At 41.7% G+C, this 20299-nt stretch overlaps 1 protein-coding gene across 2 annotated transcripts; it reads left to right on the top strand.

Moving 5' to 3' along the window:
- The first annotated feature begins 5 nt into the window (after positions 1-5).
- MED20 (mediator complex subunit 20) lies at positions 6-19958 on the top strand. 2 transcript variants are annotated; one of them, XM_020796722.3, is made up of 4 exons: positions 6-2110; positions 10170-10324; positions 15717-15970; positions 18121-19958. In XM_020796722.3, exons 1-4 carry the CDS (start codon positions 2097-2099, stop codon positions 18334-18336), a joined length of 639 nt encoding a protein of 212 aa, XP_020652381.3. In that variant the 5' UTR covers positions 6-2096; the 3' UTR covers positions 18337-19958. The 2 variants fall into 2 exon arrangements, with proteins under 2 accessions (XP_020652381.3, XP_078249244.1); XM_078393118.1 differs by having other exon boundaries at positions 15722-15970.
- The last annotated feature ends 341 nt before the right edge of the window (positions 19959-20299 follow it).

Genomic DNA, 20299 nt, shown 5'->3' on the forward strand with positions numbered 1-20299 from the left:
GGCAACTACAGAGACAAAACGTGAGAGAGACGCCTCTCAACTGCTGAAACGAATGGCTTCCGAGTTCTCCAACTATTTCAAAATGATCATCCTGGGATGGAAACGAAAGCTCCACAGAGCGATCGATGGAGGACATCCAAGATTTTATCATGGTTGTTGACTTGTGTTACAGCTTTATGTCCCCCGGAAACAAAACGTAGCACTAAGGAGATTTCCTGATTTTTGTAAAAACTCCAATCTTATTTTAAGGAAATATTCCCTGCTTCAGAAAGCATTGTGAAAAAAGCCCTGGCGTTATTCTTCCACTGTGTGTTAAAGATCTCAAGTAAAAATCTTGAGAAAACAGCTTACAGCAGCACTTTTTCCATGCAGTCCAATGCAGGTTGAAGCTGCATGGTTTACAACCCTATACAGTTCGCTGATACTCGCCCAGTGTGTTGTAATGGATAGAATGAAAGATTAGGGCTCAGGAGATCTCGATTTGAATCCCTCCCTATTAGGCCATGAAAACACATTGAGGTGAGGGTGGCACTGATGCAACTACTCCTTAAAGACTTTCTTACCATGAAACCCCCATTTTTGTTGTTGTTTAGTCATGTCTGACTCTTTGTGACCCCCATGGACCACATCACGTCAGGCCCTCCTGTCTTCCACTGCCTCCTGGAGTTTGGTCAAATTCATGTTGGTAGCTTTGATTACACTGTCCAACCATCTCATCCTCTGGCGTCCCCTTCTCTTCCTGCCCTCACACTAAATCGGGTCATAGTTGACCAGCATTTGCTAGATGCAATACTGTACCCTTACTGCTGAAGCTCAGGGAACACTGTTTAATATCCCTGTCTTACAGTCCGGTATGAACACTAGAGAGAGACAAGACGTGGTTTATTCTCTTGGATTTTCCAACCACAGATGGGCTATGCAAGATATCACTCGAATCACAGCAAACATCTGTTTATGTCTGGCTTTTCCGTCCTAGCTCAAATCCAGAGCTTAACTACACACATAAGCCTGGTGCTGATGTGCTTGGAGGCCTACAATGACATGACTTATATCAGGTAGTAAGTCTTGTTGAGTTCAATAGAACTTACCTCCATTTCCAGTGCAATTGTATTGCAAGTGTCTAATACCATCACTTATAAAATAAAAGTTTTTTTACACAATGTAGAACCAGAAGTAAAAAGGGCAATAATTCCTTGCACTACATTGTAGTGAGACAACTAATGATATCCAATCACAGTTGTCCTGACGTCACTGTTGTGGTCTCACTGAGTTCTACGGGTAGGTCTCCCTTTGCATTGAAATTTTAAAAAAGAAAAGGTATTGAAACTGGAATAAATCTGTGCTGGGCATTAATCTATTTTTACATGATTGTATTGAGTAGTATCTTTATTGGATCCCGAATAACTTACAATCAAGGTGTTTTTTTGAGTTCTTCAGGCTTGGATAGTATAAAATCCAAAATATATTCCTCATCCCAAATTTTATACCTTCTAAGCTTGAAGAAAGGTTCTGCAGAGCTCAGAAGCTCGCCTTTATTTGTACTGACCCAACAAAAATATTACTGTACCAATAATTTTGTATCTACTTACGAATTCCTCAGCTATCATTGTTAGAAAAGAAAGAACGAGAACAACAACTGCCTCCTTCCCTAATACTGTCGTTTTAATTTCTTACAGTTATCAGTAGTGTGTTTTACTGCTTCCGGCCCCCTCCTTCTGATCACTTATTCGCATTATGAACTAAATAAGTACAGTATCAAGAACTCTGAATAAAATCCGAGCAACAACACAGTCGTGGAGACGGTTCTGCGTTACCCGTTTGGAACACTAGGAGGCTGGTTTTGAGCTGGTTTTGAGCCGGATTATCTCACTCTGTTACATCACTTCCTTTTTGTTTTCCTCAGAGGGAGGAGAGGTCGTCTGAAGGGAGGCCAGCGGCTGATGTTCTGGCCAGGACGCAGACAGACAGACCCCACTAGTTCCCCACCTCTGCAAAAACAGCACCAGTCGTTGCCGACTTAAAAGAAAACAAAATTGGAGTCGTGATCGCTTATTCTGTCGAAAGGAGCTCAGCCCCACGTGGCGACCATTGGAAGCATGGGTGTTACCTGGTATGACTTTTTTTGCTACGGTTGCGGTGATACGTTTTGGCATGAGAATCTGTGCTGCTTTAGAAAATTAATTTTGCAGAAGATTGGTCTCTTTAAAGAGGCACCAGCTCAGGCTAGGGATTTGGTATGTAGAAATGTTCAAAGGGGGAGTCGGGGGAAGGACGATCTCTTTGAGTGTAACGTGGGGACAGTCGAACAATGCGTGTCTGAGGCTCTCAAGGGCGGAAGAGAGGACGCAGGCAGGCTTGGTCGTGTAGCGGTTCTCCGCTCGTCCGTGGCGGAGGGTGTCTTCGCTGCATGTTTGCTGTCGGAGCTGCGCATCCTGCAAAGGGCAGATGATGCAGACGTGCGAAATGCTCCGCTGGGAACGCCTGGGAATGGTTGATGTTTACGGGGAAGGAGGTGGCGGAGATCCGGTTGCGATAGCAAAGACCACCGAGAGGGCGGATTCTGTAAGCGCCGTCGCCCTCGGCTGGGGTCGCCGCTATTGCCCGCGGGACGGTTGTTCGCTCGGTGGGTTGCTTCAGTTGCTGATGGCCACCAGAGTGGAGCTCGCTGGGGGACGTGTTGCCGCAGCGGCTTAATGATCACTTCTAATTATGCCTTAGGAACATCTTCAAGGCCAGCCTTGAAATGCGAGGGGAAAACTGTGCTGTGATCTAGCAAAGGTAGAATGCTTACACACATGCCAATTTTTATCTGTGGTTACTTTTCTAACCTGCTTTTCCTCCAAAATGCTTGAAGTGGCATACCAGGTTCTGTACAGTGGATATAAAAAGTTTACACACCCTGGTTAAAATGTCAAGTGTCTGTGATGTTAAAAAATGAGACAAAAATAAATCATTTCAGGACTTTTCCCACCTTTAATGAGACCTATGAACCATACAACTCAGTTCAACAACAAACTGAAATCTTTGAGGTGGAGGGAAGTAAAAATTTCAGGATGCCCGTAATATAAGCCCTACCACAAAAATAAGCCCTGTGAAACCCCACCCTCCACCATTGTGTAGCAACCAGAAGAAGGTGGCATGACTGTAAAATAAAACATCCCCTTAAAATAACCCCTAATGCATTTTTGGAGCAAAAATTAATATAAGGCCCTGTCTTATTTTCAGAGAAACACGGTAGGAGTCAGTACACCCCTGCTATCATTTAAAGTGCCTCTGAGGAATCCCAAATAAAGATCAGCTGTGCTAGTAGGTCTTTCCTGACATTTTCTTAGTCACATCCTATGGCAGAAGCCATGGTCCACAGAGAGCTTCCAAAGCATCAGAGGGATCTCATTGTTTAAAAGTATCGGTCAGGTAAAAGGTAAAGGTAAAGGTTCCCCTTGACATTCTTAGTCCAGTCGTTTCAGACTCTAAGGAGCGGTGCTCATCCCGTTTTCAAGCTGCAGAGCCAGCGCTTGTCCGAAGACAGTTTCCTTTGTCACATGGCCAGCATGACTAGGGAACACCATTGCCTTCCCACCAAGGTGGTACCTATTTATCTACTCGCATTTGCATGCTTTCGAACTGCTAGGTTTGCAAGGAGCTGGGACAAAGCTACAGGACCTCACTCCATCACGTGGATTCGATCTTACGACTGCTCATCTTCTGACCTTGCAGCACAGAGGCTTCTGTGGTTTAGCATGCAGCGCCACCACGTCAGGAGAAGGGTACAAAAGAATTTCCAAGGTATTAGATATACCATGGAACACAGTGAAGACAGTCATCAGCTGGGGAAAATATGGCACAACAGTGACATTAATCTTCAAAATTGATGAAAAGATTAGAAAAAAATTGGTCAGAGAGGCTGCCAAGAGGCCTACCGCAACGTTAAAGAAGCTGCAGGAATATCTGACAAGTACTGGCTGTGTGGTACATGTGACAACAGTCTCCCATATTCTTCATATGTCTGGGCTATGAGGTAGAGTGACAAGACAGAAGCCTTTTCTTACGAAGAAAAACATCCAAGCCCGATTAAATTTTGCAAAAACACCTCTGAAATCTCCCAAAAGATGTGGGGAAAAGTTTTATGGTCTGATGAAACCAAGGTTGAATTTTTCGGTGCTAATTCCAAACGATATGTTTGGCGCAAAAACAACACTGTGCATCACCAGAAGACCACCATACCCACAGTAAAGCACAGTGGTGGCAGCATCATGCTTTGGGGCTGTTTTTCTTCAGCTGGACCTTAGTCAAGGTAGAGGGAATTATGAACAGTTCCAAATACCAATCAATATTGGCACAAAACTTTGAGGCTGCTGCTAGAAACCTTAACATGAGGAGGGCTAAACATGAGGAGGAACTTAATTTTTCAGCATGACAAACAACCCAAACTGAATGAAAAACTGAATGCAGACTTCCAAAGAATAGCAAGGAGAGACAAGAGGGCCTTCTTAAATGAACAATGCAAAGAAATAGAGGAAAATAATAGAAAAGGAAAAACCAGAGATCTGTTCAGGAAAATTGGAGATATTAGAGGAACATTTTGTGCAAAGATGAACATGATAAAGGACAAAAATGGGAGGGACCTAACAGAAGCAGAAGACATCAAGAAGAGGTGGCAAGAATACACAGAGGAATTATACCAGAAAGATTTGGATATCCCAGACAACCCAGATAATGTGGTTGCAGACCTTGAGCCAGACATCCTGGAGAGCGAAGTCAAGTGGGTCTTAGAAAGCTTGTCTAACAACAAGGCCAGTCGAGGTGATGGCATTCCCATGGAACTATTTAAAATCTTAAAAGATGACGCTGTTAAGGTGCTACATTCAATATGCCAGCAAGTTTGGAAGACTCAACAGTGGCCAGAGGACTGGAAAAGATCAGTCTACATCCCAATCCCAAAGAAGGGCAGTGCCAAAGAATGCTCCATATACCGTACAATTGCACTCATTTCCCACGCTAGCAAGGTTATGCTCCAAGGTAGGCTTCAGCAGTATGTGGACCGAGAATTCCCAGAAGTACAAGCTGGATTCCGAAGGGGCAGAGGAACTAGAGACCAAATTGCTAACATGCGCTGGATTATAGAGAAAGCCAGAGAGTTCCAGAAAACCATCTACTTCTGCTTCATTGACTATGCAAAAGCCTTTGACTGTGTGGACCACAGCAAACTATGGCAAGTCCTTAAAGAAATGGGAGTGCCTGATCACCTTATCTATCTCCTGAGAAACCTATACGTGGGACAGGAAGCAACAGTTAAAACTGGATATGGGACAACTGATTGGTTCAAAATTGGGAAAGGAGTACAACAAGGCTGTATATTGTCTCCCTGCTTATTCAACTTATATGCAGAATATATCATGCAAAAGGAATCCCAAGCCGGAATCAAGATTCCAGAAGAAATATCAACAACCTCAGATATGCAGATGATACCAGTCTGATGGCAGAAAGTGAGGAGGAATTAAGGAACCTTGTAATGAGGGTGAAAGAGGAGAGTGCAAAAAACGTTCTGAAGCTCAACATCAAAAAAACTAAAATCATGGCCACTGGTCCCATCACCTACTGGGAAATAGAAGGGGAAGATACGGAAGCAGTGACAGATTTTACTTTCTTGGGCTCCATGGTCACTGCAGATGGAGGCAGCAGCCACGAAATTAAAAGACGCCTGCTTCTTGGGAGGAAAGCGATGACAAACCTTGACAGCATCCTAAAAAGCAGAGACATCACCTTGCCAACAAAAGTCCGAATAGTCAAAGCTATGGTTTTTCCTGTAGTGATGTATGGAAGTGAGAGCTGGACCATAAAGAAAGCTGACCACCGAAGAATTGATGCTTTTGAATTGTGGTGTTGGTGGAGGCTCTTGAGAGTCCCCTGGACTGCAAGGAGAACAAACCTATCAATTCTAAAGGAAATCAACCCTGAGTGCTCCCTGGAAGGACAGATCCTGAAGCTGAGGCTCCAATACTTTGGCCATCTCATGAGAAGAGAAGACTCCTTGGAAAAGACCTTGATGTTAGGAAAGTGTGAAGGCAAGAGGAGAAGGGGACGACAGAGGATGAGATGGTTGGACAGTGTCATCAAATCTACCAGAATGAATTTGACACAACTCTGGGAGGCAGTGGAAGATAGGAGGGGCTGGCGTGCTCTGGTCCATGGGGTCACGAAGAGTCGGGCACGACTAAACGACGATGGTTTCACCAGAAGATTAACATTTTGGAATGGCCCAGCCAGAGCCCAGACCTGAATCCGACTGAATATCTGTGGGGTCATCCGAAGAAGGCTATGCGCAGGAGACACCTTTGCAATTGACAGATTTGGAGCATTTTTGCAAAGAAGAGTGGGCAAATATTTCCAAGTCAAGATGTGCCACACTGATAGACTCATACCCAAAAAGGCTGAGTGCTATAATAAAATCAAAAGGTGCTTTGACAAAGTAGTAGTTTAAGGGTGTGCACACAGATGCAGCCATATTATTTGTTTTTTTATTTTTGCTTCCCTCCATCTAAAAGATTTCAGTTTGTTGTTGAACTGAGTTGTATGGTTCATAGGTCTCATTAAAGGTGGAAAAAGTTCTGAAATGATTTATCTTTGTCTCATTTTTTTACATCACAGATACTTGATATTTTAACAGGGTGTGTAAACTTTTTATATCCACTGAATATTCTCCTTACAACAGCCACTTATGGTAGAGTAGGTTGAGAGAAAGGGGCTGACCCAGTGAGTTTTATGTCAGAGTGGCGTTTGAAGTTTGGCTTCAGTTTGATTTTCAGACTATTGCACCCTGTTGAGACTGGCAAATTTTTGTTATTTAAAATAATCTTATTGAAATGAAAAGGAGCTATGTGGCCATTACAAAATACAAATGCAAGAATTGGCAATACTTTTATAGACCACTAAAAAAGAAATTCATAAAATCTGCTAACTTTTGTGGATCAGGATTCATCAGACATGTACAGACTGGTGTGAAGAACTTACAGTATTTTTTGATGTATAAGACTATACTTTTGTGTAAAATCTTTAGAATAAAAATTGAGGGTCTTCTTATACACGGAAGTAAGCTGAGGAGAGAAGAAAAATAAGTGGAAGGGAAAGCAGGGATCAAAGCAATCCTGCAGTGCTTTCATCCCTTTTCCCCTACACTTGCTAAGTCCCACTTAGATTTCTTACTTTTGGGTTAGAAAAGGGGGCGTCTTATACATGGGGGTGTCTTATACACAGAAAAATATGGTAAAAGTCCAGCAGTTCATGGCAAGACATATTTTGTCAGTAGAGTTTTCTTTAGATGAAAAGTCCAAAAGTTCTTGGCAAGATGGGTTTCCTCCAGCACATTTTTCTTAGATATAAGTTGGGAAAGATGCAGACCGCATTAGAGTTTGTTATCCATAATGCACAAGTCAGCTACATAAAACTATGTGCATGTTCTATGCCATCAAGTCAGAGCCAACTTATGGCAACCTTAATAGGGCTTTCAAGGTAAGTGAGATATTTAAGGAGTGATTTTACCAGTTCCACTCTTTCAGTGAGTTTCCATGGCCAAATGGGGATTTGAATCCTGATCTCCAGAGTCCTAATCTGGCACTGTATCCACTACACTAGACTGGGAAGCAAGAGGGTGTGTTATCATTAAAAGCTATTTTGAATAAAATTTTCACCAACTGTAACCAAGAATGGCTGTCAAGCAAGTAACTCCTCTTCAGCTTCTTCAGCTGAAAAGAAGGTCTTGAGAAGAATGTCACATTTTAATCTCAGTTATATAGGGCAGACTTGTACAGGAGAAGGAATACTTGCATGAATTACTTCTCTTCTAACAAACTGTACTCTCATACAACATTTTAACTATGTGGTGTCCATCAGATGTTTGGGGGCACATTTTCCATAAACCCATGCTACCATGGCCAGTAGTCAAATATGTTGTAGTCTGAAACATCTGGAGGGTAATAAGTTCCCACCCATAGGCTAATCATAGTTATGCTACATAATTTGCGCCAATAGAAGTTTGTGTGCCTTCACCAGGACAGCATTAGAATAACTTCTGTGATTATACACACAAATCTAAGATGTGGAGTGGGGGATCTAAAGCAGGTGGATTATATATGTTGTGGCCTCTGCTGCTCTCGCTGAAATGTATTATACAGGCTTGCAAATGAGGCCGTGGAAGTTAGTATGCCTGATTTGTTTTTGATATTTTTTTTTTACCAGCACACTTTCTGACTTGTATCAGCAGTTCGTAGCATCTCTGTAGCTGGGGAGAACAATAATTTTCCTGGTTTCTGGGTCACCCTGCTTGTCTTCCTAATTATAATTTTTGCTTGCCAGAGATGACTGTGCAGCCGCCTTATTCTTAAACCTGTTTTTGTACTTATAATGGCTCTGAAATAGGAAGGTTTTTTTCTCTTCATCTCAGATAATTACACGGTATGACAAATTTTGCTGATTTAGTTAGTATGATACACTAGCTCTTTCATGTTTTCTTTAGCATCTCTCTCTCTCTCTCTCTTTCTCTCTCTCTCTCTCTCTCAATTTGTGTTTACTGTGTCTTTAAAAGTTCCCACTTATTCACCATTTCGAGTTTCTTAACTAAAATAAATTCTGGATATCAGAATGAGTATATTGCAATAATTTATTGCCCACTGCTCTACAGAGGAATAATGGCATCTTAATTAAAAGCCTACCAGCATATGCATGCTTGTAATACATGTCTTGTTGAATTTACCAAAGTATTGCAATATATTAATACTGTTGTTTTTATTTTAAATTGCTTTTACTGTTATGTATTTTTGTTAGCCGCCCAGAGTAGACTTCGGTATAGATGGGCGGGGTATAAATTGAATAAATAAATAAATTTATACCCTGCTGGTGTTTAGAATCAGAGCTGAAGTTCTTCATTAAGTTGATTGTGAACCTGATTTCTCGTGTAAGAATTTGATTTGTCCCTACCAAGACTTTCGGTTGGTTCCAACATCTTCCCCATGTTGAAGACAAATCCTTACCTTTGCTCCTGGTTGAAGGCAATAGTACTTTATCTGTAGATTGCAGCTGCCTTGCAAACTTGATAGTGAAATGGGATCAAATGCTAGTTTCCAATCCTAGTTTGCCTGGAAGTACAAGCTATACAGTAGTGTAAAATCAACCTGTAGTTTGCCTCAGACTAAGAAAGGGAATACATCTCTATATGTAAGCCATTGACCTCTTGCTGACAGCTGGCTTTCATAGCATCGGGTCATAGTTCAGTATTACATATAAACCACCCTGTAGGGCTATTCCGCTTACAAAGAGACACAAGTCCTGTAACTTAGGCATTTGCTTAATTTTTTTTTTACTACAAAGCCAAAAACTTAAAAGGTGGCAGTCGAAAGATTTATATAAAGCAGTGCTGCAGACCGAAACAGTTCATTTTAAGGTACCTTTGTGAAAAAGATCCCTATCCTCCAGACTGATATTATCCTTTGAAAAGATTTCATTCCATGTGCTCACGTCCTTCTGAAAATACAATATTTTATGATTATTCACAGGCAATTCACCTTTAAATGACAATTGTGACTACATGCCTGACATAATTTTTGTTTATTTCTAACTATCCATTTTCCAAAAGTTTCTATAGAAGGAAGAATGCTGACATTCAGCAAAGATGAACTCCAGGAAGACGGGGACATCTTGCAGTCTCATTAGTGTGTAATGTGGAAGAGTGAACACTGACAGCCTGTAGTGGGAAGAAAATACTTTTCTCCACATCCCTGCTTGAACTCCATTTGGTGGAAAAGCACGAAGCAAATTTAACAAATAAATAGTGGCACTCTGTTCCTTCACTCATCATAGTTAGGCAGAAGGAAAAGTTGACAGTGCATAAGGGAGAAAAGTTTTAAGTTACCGAGAATTCCTTTTCTTGATAGGAACATATTTCCTACAAAGTCCCACAAAAGCTTGAGTATAGCTCACTGCATTTGCTCACTTTCATTTTTTGTATTGTTTGTTTACATTGGTATAAAATGTGTCACGTGCCCTCAATGCTGTGTTAGTTGACAGTAATAATACAAACCTGGGTTTCCTTGGGTAGCCTATAAAACTAATAATGGCTGTGATCCTTATTATTTGGGGCTGGGGAGTATTACGTTAAAATCTTTCTCCTGTTTTAGTGTGTCTCAGATGCCCATAGCAGAAGGAAAAAGTGTCCAGCAAACAGTTGAAATCTTAACAAGAAAACTGGAACTACTCGGAGCTGAGAAACAAGGAACGTTCTGTGTGGACTGTGAAACCTACCATACTGCAGCCTCCACAATGGGCAATCAAGGTAAACATTTGATTTTCTACAATAAATTGGTGCCTTCAGATTTCTCTGATGAAAGTCCATTAAGGAACTTCAGGCTTAATTCGTCCCCAAGGAAAGAACTTTATGTAATACCTTTTCTGTAAAATGGCTTTACAGAAGTTCCAGCATTCAAAAATTCCTCCTCCAAACAATCAACCTATCCATCAGTTAATGTTATTTATAAACTAGGACATGAAATCAGGATTAGATCAAAAGATAGCACACATTGGAGGTAGCAAATAATTTGGAATCATTGGTTCCTAAATGGTTGAGGGAAAGTATGCTACCCTAGATAATGGTCAGAGGCAAGGAGCCTTCTGCAGTCTCTGTTAGAGGGTTGCCGTTCCTTTTTTGTGTCCTGTTTTTGTTTTTTTTTGTTTTGTTTTGTTTTTGTTTTGTTTTGTTTTGTTTTACTCTCAACTTGCAGAATTGCCCAGGCAGCATTTTGAGCAATTCTGCCAACAGAAAGAACTTGCACCCACCTATATTTCACTCACCTGGAACAGGTCTGATCTTCTAGGTTATCTTAGGCCTACTTGGGACTTGGGGACTCCACTCTTCAGTGCTTCCAGTCCTTCCTTGAGGGCTGATCTTAAATGGTGCAGTTTGGGGAGGCTATGTCCACTTCTTGGGACCTCCATTATGGGGTCCCTTGGAGATTGGCAATTTCCTGATGCTTTTCAATATCTATATAAAGCTGATGGGAGAAGTCATATGGAGATTTGGAGTTCATTATCATCAATGTGCACGACATACATGTGCACATCTCCTCTTTTCATCATCTGCAAGTGATACGGTACAAGTCCTTGAGTGCTGTCTATTGTCAATAAAGGTTTGAATGAGGGCCAGTAAACTGAAACTGAATCCACATAACATGGAGATCTTACTGTTGTGAGGATCATCAGACCTGTTAGAGGGATATTTATCTGCCCTCAATGAGGGTTGCACTCTCCCCAAAGGATCAGGTTCACATCTTGGTTGTACTCTGGGACCTAATATGTGCTGTGGCCAAGAACGCCTTCCATCAACTTCAGTTGATTGTCCAGCTGCACCTCTACCTTGGTAAGAAATGCCTAATAACAGTGGTTCATTTGTCAGTAATCTCTAAAATAGACTACTGTGATATGTAGCCCTAATCTGTGTAGGGCTGCCCTTGAAGTTAGTATAGAAACTTTAGCAGGTCCAGAATGAGGCAGCCAGACTGATCACAGGTACAGTACTAGTAGATATGTACACATATCCCCAGTCTCGGCACACCTTGATTGGCTCCTTGTTAGTTTCCATGCTCCCTATTAGTTTCCATGCTCCCTGTTAGTTTCCAAAGACCTATGCCTCCATGTGGGAGGCATAGGTCTTTGGGTGAAATGTAGTCTTGGTGCCCATTAGGCCCTATATAGCATCAGTCCCCAACATTTTTTGGACCACGGAGCAGTTGGGGGTGCGGACTCTGTGCGCAGGGTGGCGGGGGCACCCCCATGCTCACGGGTGGGCATGTCACGCTCACAGGTGGGCATGTCGAGCTTGCAGGTGGGCGTGTCACGCTTGTGTGCACAAGCACGACACGCCCACCCACAAGCACGACACGCCCACCCACTCAAAATCTGCTGGGAGTGGGAGCAGCAGCAGCACCTCCATGGCAAGCGCGGGACTTCCTCCCTGCCTCGTAGGGGCTTGGTCCCACCTGCCCCCCAAGGGCCCACATGTCCAGAAGGGGAGCCGTCTACCTGCCCGGCAGTTTTCTCCCTCGGGGGTTTGACACCATTGGGGCTTCTGGTTTTAGGTCTCTCCTCCCCCCCTGCTCTTCGCGGGTCACCTGGCAAGGCTGCTGCGTCCGTCGCCTCGTCCTGTCTGCAGCTGAGGTGAAGGAGGGGCCTCGCTCACAAGCTGGCCATGTGCTTCTCCTTCCTCCTACCTGGCGCTCCTCCGCTCCCTGCCCAGACATGCTGCGGGAGGGGGGTGATGCCAAGAGAACAGCCTTCTTGCGTGTCCTCCCCTCCCCCAGTCTCCTTTCACAGCCTGCCACGGAGAGCTCGCGCCTGTCCATTCGTCCGTCTTGACAGGCTGTCGCTCGTTCCCTCCCTCTCTCTTCCTTTCCTTTTCCTTTCCTGCTGCTGCTTATTTGCTGTCGCCACCAGGGCTGAAGAGCCGCGGCCAACAAGGCTGAATGAATGTTCCATCTGAGAGAACAAAGCAGCCAGTAGCAGGCACGCCAGCTGGCACACCCGCCAGCCAGTGGGGAGCCGCGAAAGTGTGATACGCCCGTCCGCAAGCACGACACGCCCCCCCCCATACATGTGGGGGCTGGAGATCTGTGTCCACAGCCCAGTTCAAGGAAGCCCATGGACCAGCACTGGGCTGTGGACTGGGGGTTGGGGATCCCTGCTATATAGGACACATCTAAAGAACTACACCTCCCACAAAGAACTAGTCCTCTCAGGAAGGACTGTGGCAGTTTCCTTTGCTATAGAAAGTAGGTCTGACATAGTTTGAAAGATGGGTCCTGTTGCAGTTGAATAAAATATAGGTGTGTGTAGATTTCTGTGGTCAGGAATGCCCAGAATATTGCCTTGGAAAATTTTGGAGTCATTAAAAAGCAAAGCAACAGTGAACAGTTGTTGTTTCTTCTTCTTCCTCCTCCTTCTTTCTTCTTTCTTCTTCTTCTTCTTCCAGGGTTTCAATGTTTCATATACTATACTGTGTTTTTAAATAATTTTGCCTCAAATTCTTTTATACCTTCAAGCCTCTAGTGCTTTTAATGGCTTGCTTTAGTATGCTTTTTCTGGTGTGTGTGTGAGAGAGAGAGAGCGAGAGAGAGAGACTTCTTAACATTTATGTTTTTAGTGTACGTTGCCCCGAGAGCTATTAGCTAGGGGGGAACTAATGAACATTAGAAATAAATGCATACAGCCATTAGAGATGTATAGTGGGATTCTGCCAGAATTTCTTCTGGCATATAAGTCTGATATCTCTTTTGGGCCCCAGTCAAAGTGAGGGTAGCCCCTGGCCATTTTTAACCCACCATGAGAAAACACTGTCAATCCGGCCACAGCTTTCACCTTTCCACAATTGGTGAACTTGCTTTGCTTCCCTGCTGCTTCCCATTCTTTACCTGCATCATGTGAAGCAAGTGACAACAGCAGGCTACAAACTTCCTGTGGCATCTCCTTTCGCTCACATTTAGCCATCTCTCCTTCATATGCTGTTGCCTGCCTTGCTTTCCACCCATTCTAAGGGCTAGGGTCCAAAATGAAAGAGAGGATAGAGCTTCCATATCATTAATTATTTGTGTGAAAAGGGGAAGCTCAGCAAGCACTGCTTAATAGGCAAGGCTACACTGCTGAAATCCCCTCTTCTTTGTAGTTACTAACGGTACAGGATCCTTATCCTCTTCTTTGTGTGGCCACCTTATCAAGGACCCCTAGAGAGGAGAGTGAGGAAAGAGAATTTTTTTAGCACTCTGCCCGCAGTCTCCAAGAATAATAAAGGTTGTGATTTTCTCCCCCTTACTCTATCATAGGTACTGTACAATTATTATGCTCTGTTTTAAAAGAAATTACAATTAACAGAAAAAATGGTAAAACTTGAGCTCAAAAGCCTCCATCTTCTAAATAAATTCATCTTGCTTCCTTTAAGAATCAGGCAGCGTTTGGAGATTTGATATCCTATGCCACAGAATAACCTAACAACAACAATAATGTGCCAGCAAGTTAATTCTGACTTATAATGACCCCTTTCCGGGTTTTCCAGCTAGAAACTACAAAGAAGTGGTTTACTATTTCTTTCTTCTGTGGATGCTCTGGGAATATATATGGTAGCTTGCCAAGTCCACACCGGTTGGCTGTTCCGGAAAACACAGTAGGGAATGTAACTTTCAATTTCTGTCTCTTCAATCAGTTAACTAAACTACTGAACTGTCCAGCCAGCTTGCATAAAGATACTAGGAAGTTAGAATGCAGATTTTGTTCGAGCCCAGGGCATATATGTTTCAGTCTCTGGTATTGGTAGGTTAACCTTTCAGTCCATTTTCTGGAAATCTAATAATTAAAAGAACAAGTCTTGTTCCTCTGCCTAATTAGTGTGTAACTGAGTGCAGTTATGGGCCTGATGCCAGAGAGAAAAATGATGGATATAATCAGTGCTTTTTATTTTAAAAAGACAGTTCTTAAGAATTTAGAGCAATTTTTAAAGCCAAACTATATTATTTTTATTGTTAAAATTAGAAATGGGCACGAACCTCAGTTCAGACGTTCATGCCCGTTTGTCGAACCAGCACCACAGTGCCATACATTCCCTTCCCCCACCCACCCCAGCCAGCTCCTCCACTCACCGACCAGCGTGCACTGCTCTCCTCCTCCTCTTTGGGCATTTGACTAGTCCCAGAAGGAGCACATGGTTCCCGCCTCTGCCTCCTCTAGCAGCTGCCCATTCAGATGAGGAGGTGAGGCAGGGATTCCTGCAGTGCTGCCTTTGAGTGGCTGGCTGTTGGAGGAGGCCGAGGAGGGAAGCACACACTCCTGCTGGGATTGACTGAACACCCAAAGAGGAGGAGAAGAGCAGTTCACGCCTGCTGGTGAATGGGGGATCCAGGCAGGGTGGGTGGGGGAAGGAAATGCATGGCACCTATGGTGCTGGTCCAATGAACTGGCATGAACCTCAGAACCTAGGTTTGTTCCCATCTCTAGCTAAAAGGCATTTTGTTTTAAAATGGCCTTATGCAATTATAATCACTTCAAAATATATTATAAATTGTTTGGCTTAGTGATAAAGCAGGAATGGAGTTCCTGGAGAATTTTCAGATCTTATATGTGAATTGTTAAACACAGATTTTAATTCTATATTATTTGAAAATGTATTCATACAAAATTTTCTATAAATTTTATAAGTGATCTTGGAGTGTTGTCTTAATCTTATGAGAGGTCATTGCGTTTCGCACAGATTTTTTTAGGTTAATCTTTCCAGCTCTTCTAGTAGTCTGGTACATACAACTGGAAAAATCTGCAGTTCTCAAACTGGGAGAAAAGATATAACTATACTGAAGATTTTTTCCCTCAGTGTACCAGACAATTTTGTTCAGTGTGCTCTTGTGACTGGTTTAAGTCATATGTGTTGCTATTTGAAAGATACTACTTTAGAATGGGCAAATGTTAACTTGTCTCATGAAAGAGGTTCTTTTGGGGAAATAAAGTTAATTATGAAATGCTATTTGGCAAACAGTGCCAGGCAGTAATTAATGCACAACACAGAGATTCTGTATTAGAGTCAATAGTTTGAAACACAAAGGACAAAAAAGGATGTAACAGATGTTTCATTTTAAAGCATGTAAGAGAGAGGGAATATCCTTCCTGAAGCGAAAATAATGCTGCTCTTGTTTCAGGGCAGGCTGCCAAGCTGATGTACGTGATGCACAATTCCGAATATCCTCTCAGCTGTTTTGCTCTCTTTGAAAATGGCCCCTGCCTCATAGCAGATGCCAACTTTGATGTTCTTATGGTGAAACTGAAAGGCTTCTTTCAGAATGCCAAAGGAAACAAGATAGAGAGCCGGGGCACTCGGTACCAGTACTGCGATTTCTTGGTGAAGGTTGGCACTGTTACCATGGGGCCAAGTGCTCGTGGGATATCCGTGGAGGTAAGGATGCCTCTAAAAAAAGAAAGAACCAAATATGCCACTTCAGTGTACTGTATTATACGGCCTCTGTTCAGGCCAGTGCTTGGGAGTATTATTAATAACTTGTTACCTTTTTTAACATAGTTAATTTCTATTGCTTATTATTAGTTATCAACAAATGTTCTTTGTTACTAATGAGTTTCTTTTTATTTACTACTTTATTACTTTAAAAATACAAAAATGGCCTCAAATGACCCCATAAAAGCAGTGTTTTAAAAATAACAAGTACATATTGAGTAAATATTACTCATGTACAAAAAAATGACATTATCAGTCTTCATATTATTGTTTTTAAGCTATCATGTTGCTGTTATCACTACATGAAAAAGAAGGTGTTGCAGCTAATGGCAGTGCTTTTAATTTGTTAACTTCCATGCTCTGGTTCAGGTACAGCAAACACTTCTCTGTATCAGGAAACAACTATCCAAATATAAAGAGTTTGTATCTAATGGCATACACAGCACCTGCACATGGAGATATCACCATAGCATAAAACCTAGAGCTATAATGGCCACTTGTACATCATCAAAAAAGAGTAGGAAAGCAGATATTTATTTGCATATACTAATTGCTATAGAAATAAGTCCTATAATTTAAATAATGATTTAACAGTAAATAAAGGACTGCTCTTGGTCATCCTACTCAAAGCATGCATGTATGCACAGGAATTGCACCAGAACAATCCAGGAGTCCTGCCCTTTGATGTTAAAAAAGCAAACAAACAGGTAATGTTCCTACGTGCACCAGGTGGCTTCTAACTGCCCTCCTTGTTCCCAAAAGTACTTTGGAAATAAAGCTGTTCCAAGATATACTGTTGTGGGGGAGGATGGTCGCCATCAGCAAAACATGGCAGCCTCTATTGAAAGAAGCCCCAAGAAGCCATTATCCTGGGTACAAAGTTCCTTGATCCTTAGAGCTGGCCTGGACCACGAGCAGATCATTTGTGTTTTTTTCCCCTAAACAATTTTAAATTGTCCACCTGCACTGTGGGCGTTGCATGAGCGGTTTGACCAAACAGGATCCCAGCCAGAGTTTTTGTGGGTTACACTGAATTGAAATGCCATCTGAACCAGTGGCTCTGCAGTTGAGCTGACATCCATAGTGCTATCTAATCCTTACTTGCTTTGTCATTTTATCAATAAAATGAAGATTGCATAGGGCACAGCACAGGTTACTAAGTAAAGCAGGCCCAAGGCCAGTGTGCTCTGTCATGCTCCATCCCCTGAAAACAGAAGTAGCAAAAAGTCCACATGTTTTCCTAAAATCATTATTTTTCAATCAATTTAAGGTGCAGGGACACTCCCCATTGTAAAGGAAAAGTTTGTTTCATGAAGGATTCTTTTGCAGAATGAAAAATGTGCACTGGAGGGAGCTTCTAAGAAGTTCCAGAGACCACAAAATTTAGTAGCGATGCATGTAACCCAAAGGCACCCTACTATAGAGATAACTTCCTTTATGTTCTGTAACCGTCTCTGATCATCTGAGGACTGACACTCCATCTACCAAGTGTGAGAAGTGAGCCAGAGATAAATATTTGACAGTTCTGCAACTTTTCAGCTACAGGTCATACGCGTGTGCGCGCACACACACACCACCCTACAAAGTCTTGCCAAAGCCTTGATTCAGTTTTTTTTTAAAATCTAGAAAGAATAAAATTAGTTTTTGTTCACTTATGCATTTTGTGTCTGTTAGCTAATCTTACATCTTATTATTCTATATGAAAAAATCAAAATACAATTTGCTATAATATAGAATGGAAGGGCTACATTATAATATTCACATTTGCAGTTTTCTATTTGTTCTTGCTTTTGGAATATTTTCTGACATTTCAGTAATAAGTTGTACACCAAAACTGAAATGTACGTAACTAAAATCTGAGATCAGCTGCTTGAATCTTCTCAACCACCTCACTTTTTTCACTATATTTTTCCCCAAGCTATATTTTTATTTTTTAAAAAACATCCGGTGTCTCCTACACTGTCTGCAAAGAGTGGATGAGCATTTCACTGCCATGAAATCTTATATTCTTAGAGAAGTTGGAATGGAAAATTTCATTCCCTCCTGTAAAATAACTTGTGTCTGTCCTTCAGAGCTTCTGTTTCTCTTGCCAGGTGGAATATTGTCCATGTGTGGTAGCTAACGACTGCTCAAACTTATTAATGGAGTTCATGCAGAGCTTCATGGGAAGTCATGCTCCTGGAATCCCTTCTGTATTTGGCAATAAACACGACAACATCTACAGCCCAGCTGACACCATGGTTCAGTATATGGAACTCTTCAACAGGATTCGGAAACAGCAGCAGGTGCCTGTTGCAGGGATCAGATGAGGAAGACTTTATAAGCCTTAGTGAGCAACCACTTTACTGCATAGTCAAACTATTGGAGTAACAGTTCATCTCAGCACTCCAGACTGCAGTTGCTTCCCATTAAATGAATGCAGCCTGCCTCCTTTGGAGGTAGAATTAACTCTGTCTGATCTTAGACCTCAGTTTCAAAGTTTCAGTGGTAATGACATATTTCACCCGCAACTCCTGTCCTACAACGGAGCAAGAGTCCTACAACGGAGTAGAAAGTCGTAAGTTCAAATCATGTAGAAATGGGAAGACAGGATTTGGATAACTGCTTTTCTTGGATAGTTATGAACAAACTGAGGTTTCTATCTAATACTATGAAAACATTTTAATATGATTTTGATAAAAATAAGTTTATTTTCATACATTTTTGTTGAGTGTTATCTATTAGCACGATTTATGCTCCTGATAGTAATATAAATTCTGTTAAAACCACAGAGGTTTTTACACTTTGGGTTGAAATTTAATGTACTGTGCTGAAGCAAACAAACTCGGGACAAGAGAGAATTATCTTATCAGTGTTTAAGTTCTTAGCCTTCCACTATCTTCATAAAGCTGTTGAGAGGATTAACATGTTTGAGCTTTAGGATAATATCGTTGGAGTCTAGCAGCTTAATTCTTCTACCTTCTATTCTAATGTTGTAAAAGTATCTGACAGAACAGAGAAAATCCCTGGTCATGAAGAAGTTTCATTGCACAGAATTAAGCCATAAATCAATTTACTGTGACATTTTTCTAAGATCAAGCGGGAAAATACAGATGGTGCAACACTGCGACTTCCCCAGAATATTGGATGTTGTTGAAGAATGTAGCTTTGTTTATTGTACGTTTTTGTGTTGTGTGATTTGTTATGCTTTGTTTTCTTTCCAGTCCTCGAGTTGCAAAACCATTGTGTTTGTTCCTATATAAATACACTTCCTTTAAAAATCCCTAATTAAAAAACTGCTTATATTTTCTATTGGGGAGTCCAAATCTTGATAAAGAATTTGTTCTTAGACTCACAATTTGTCTGCTCTTTAAGGTATTCTCTTCTTTCATGGTGATTTGCTTGTGGTTGTGTGCTGTCATTTCCAACTTATGGTAACTCTATGAATTAATGCCTTCCAAAAGCCATGCTCAAGTCTTGCAAACTAAAGGTTATGACCTCAAATTTATCTCATGTTTTGAGCTTTCTCTTTTCTTACAGCCAGTTTTCTAGGATTTTTACTTTTGCTGTGAGTCTTGTTTTTCAGTGAGTTGTACCATGTAAAAATAAGATGCACTGAATTTTTTTTAAAAAAAATCCTGAGAAAATTGTCTTTTCGTGCTATGCCCAGAGGAACATTGAAGGAGCCTTCCTGAAGAATGTGAAGACTGTGAACATATCAGGCATTCCCTGATCAATGAGAGCACCCTGTTGGCTGATCCTTCCAGTCTGGAAGCACTGTTGGATTGCTTCCAGCACAAGGAAAGATGACTAATATGTCCAAAGTTTGAGAGCCTCATTTCAGTCTAAGAGTTGAGACTTCATCTAGAATCCATTTAGTCCTTTTCAGTAGCCTATGGTGTCAGTAAAGTTCTCCAGCACCATATTCTAAATAAATTCTTTCTTTTATTTCTTTCTGGCTGTCAGCTTTTATCATTGTTCAGTTTTCACATCCTAGTTCAGTAATCAGAAATACCATATTATGGCTGATCTTGACCTTGATTAATTCTTATAATTAAGGGCCTTTTAAAATTCTTACATAGCTATCCTTCTGCATCTTCTGTTCTGCACAGTGGGAACAGATTGTGGCCTTCAGCTCCCAAGTAGTAGTACGAGGGGGAAATGTATCCATATGCTCTGAAGTCAAGAGTTTATTCTACCCCCTATGTTGGGTTAGCAATAGCTGCTGATGTTTTTGTTCAGGTGCTGTTGAAAACTACATGGTTCAGGAGCATAATGCAAAGAACTTGGGGT

This window comes from Pogona vitticeps, chromosome 4 (genome assembly GCF_051106095.1).
Source record: "Pogona vitticeps strain Pit_001003342236 chromosome 4, PviZW2.1, whole genome shotgun sequence".
Lineage (NCBI taxonomy): Eukaryota > Metazoa > Chordata > Lepidosauria > Squamata > Agamidae > Pogona > Pogona vitticeps.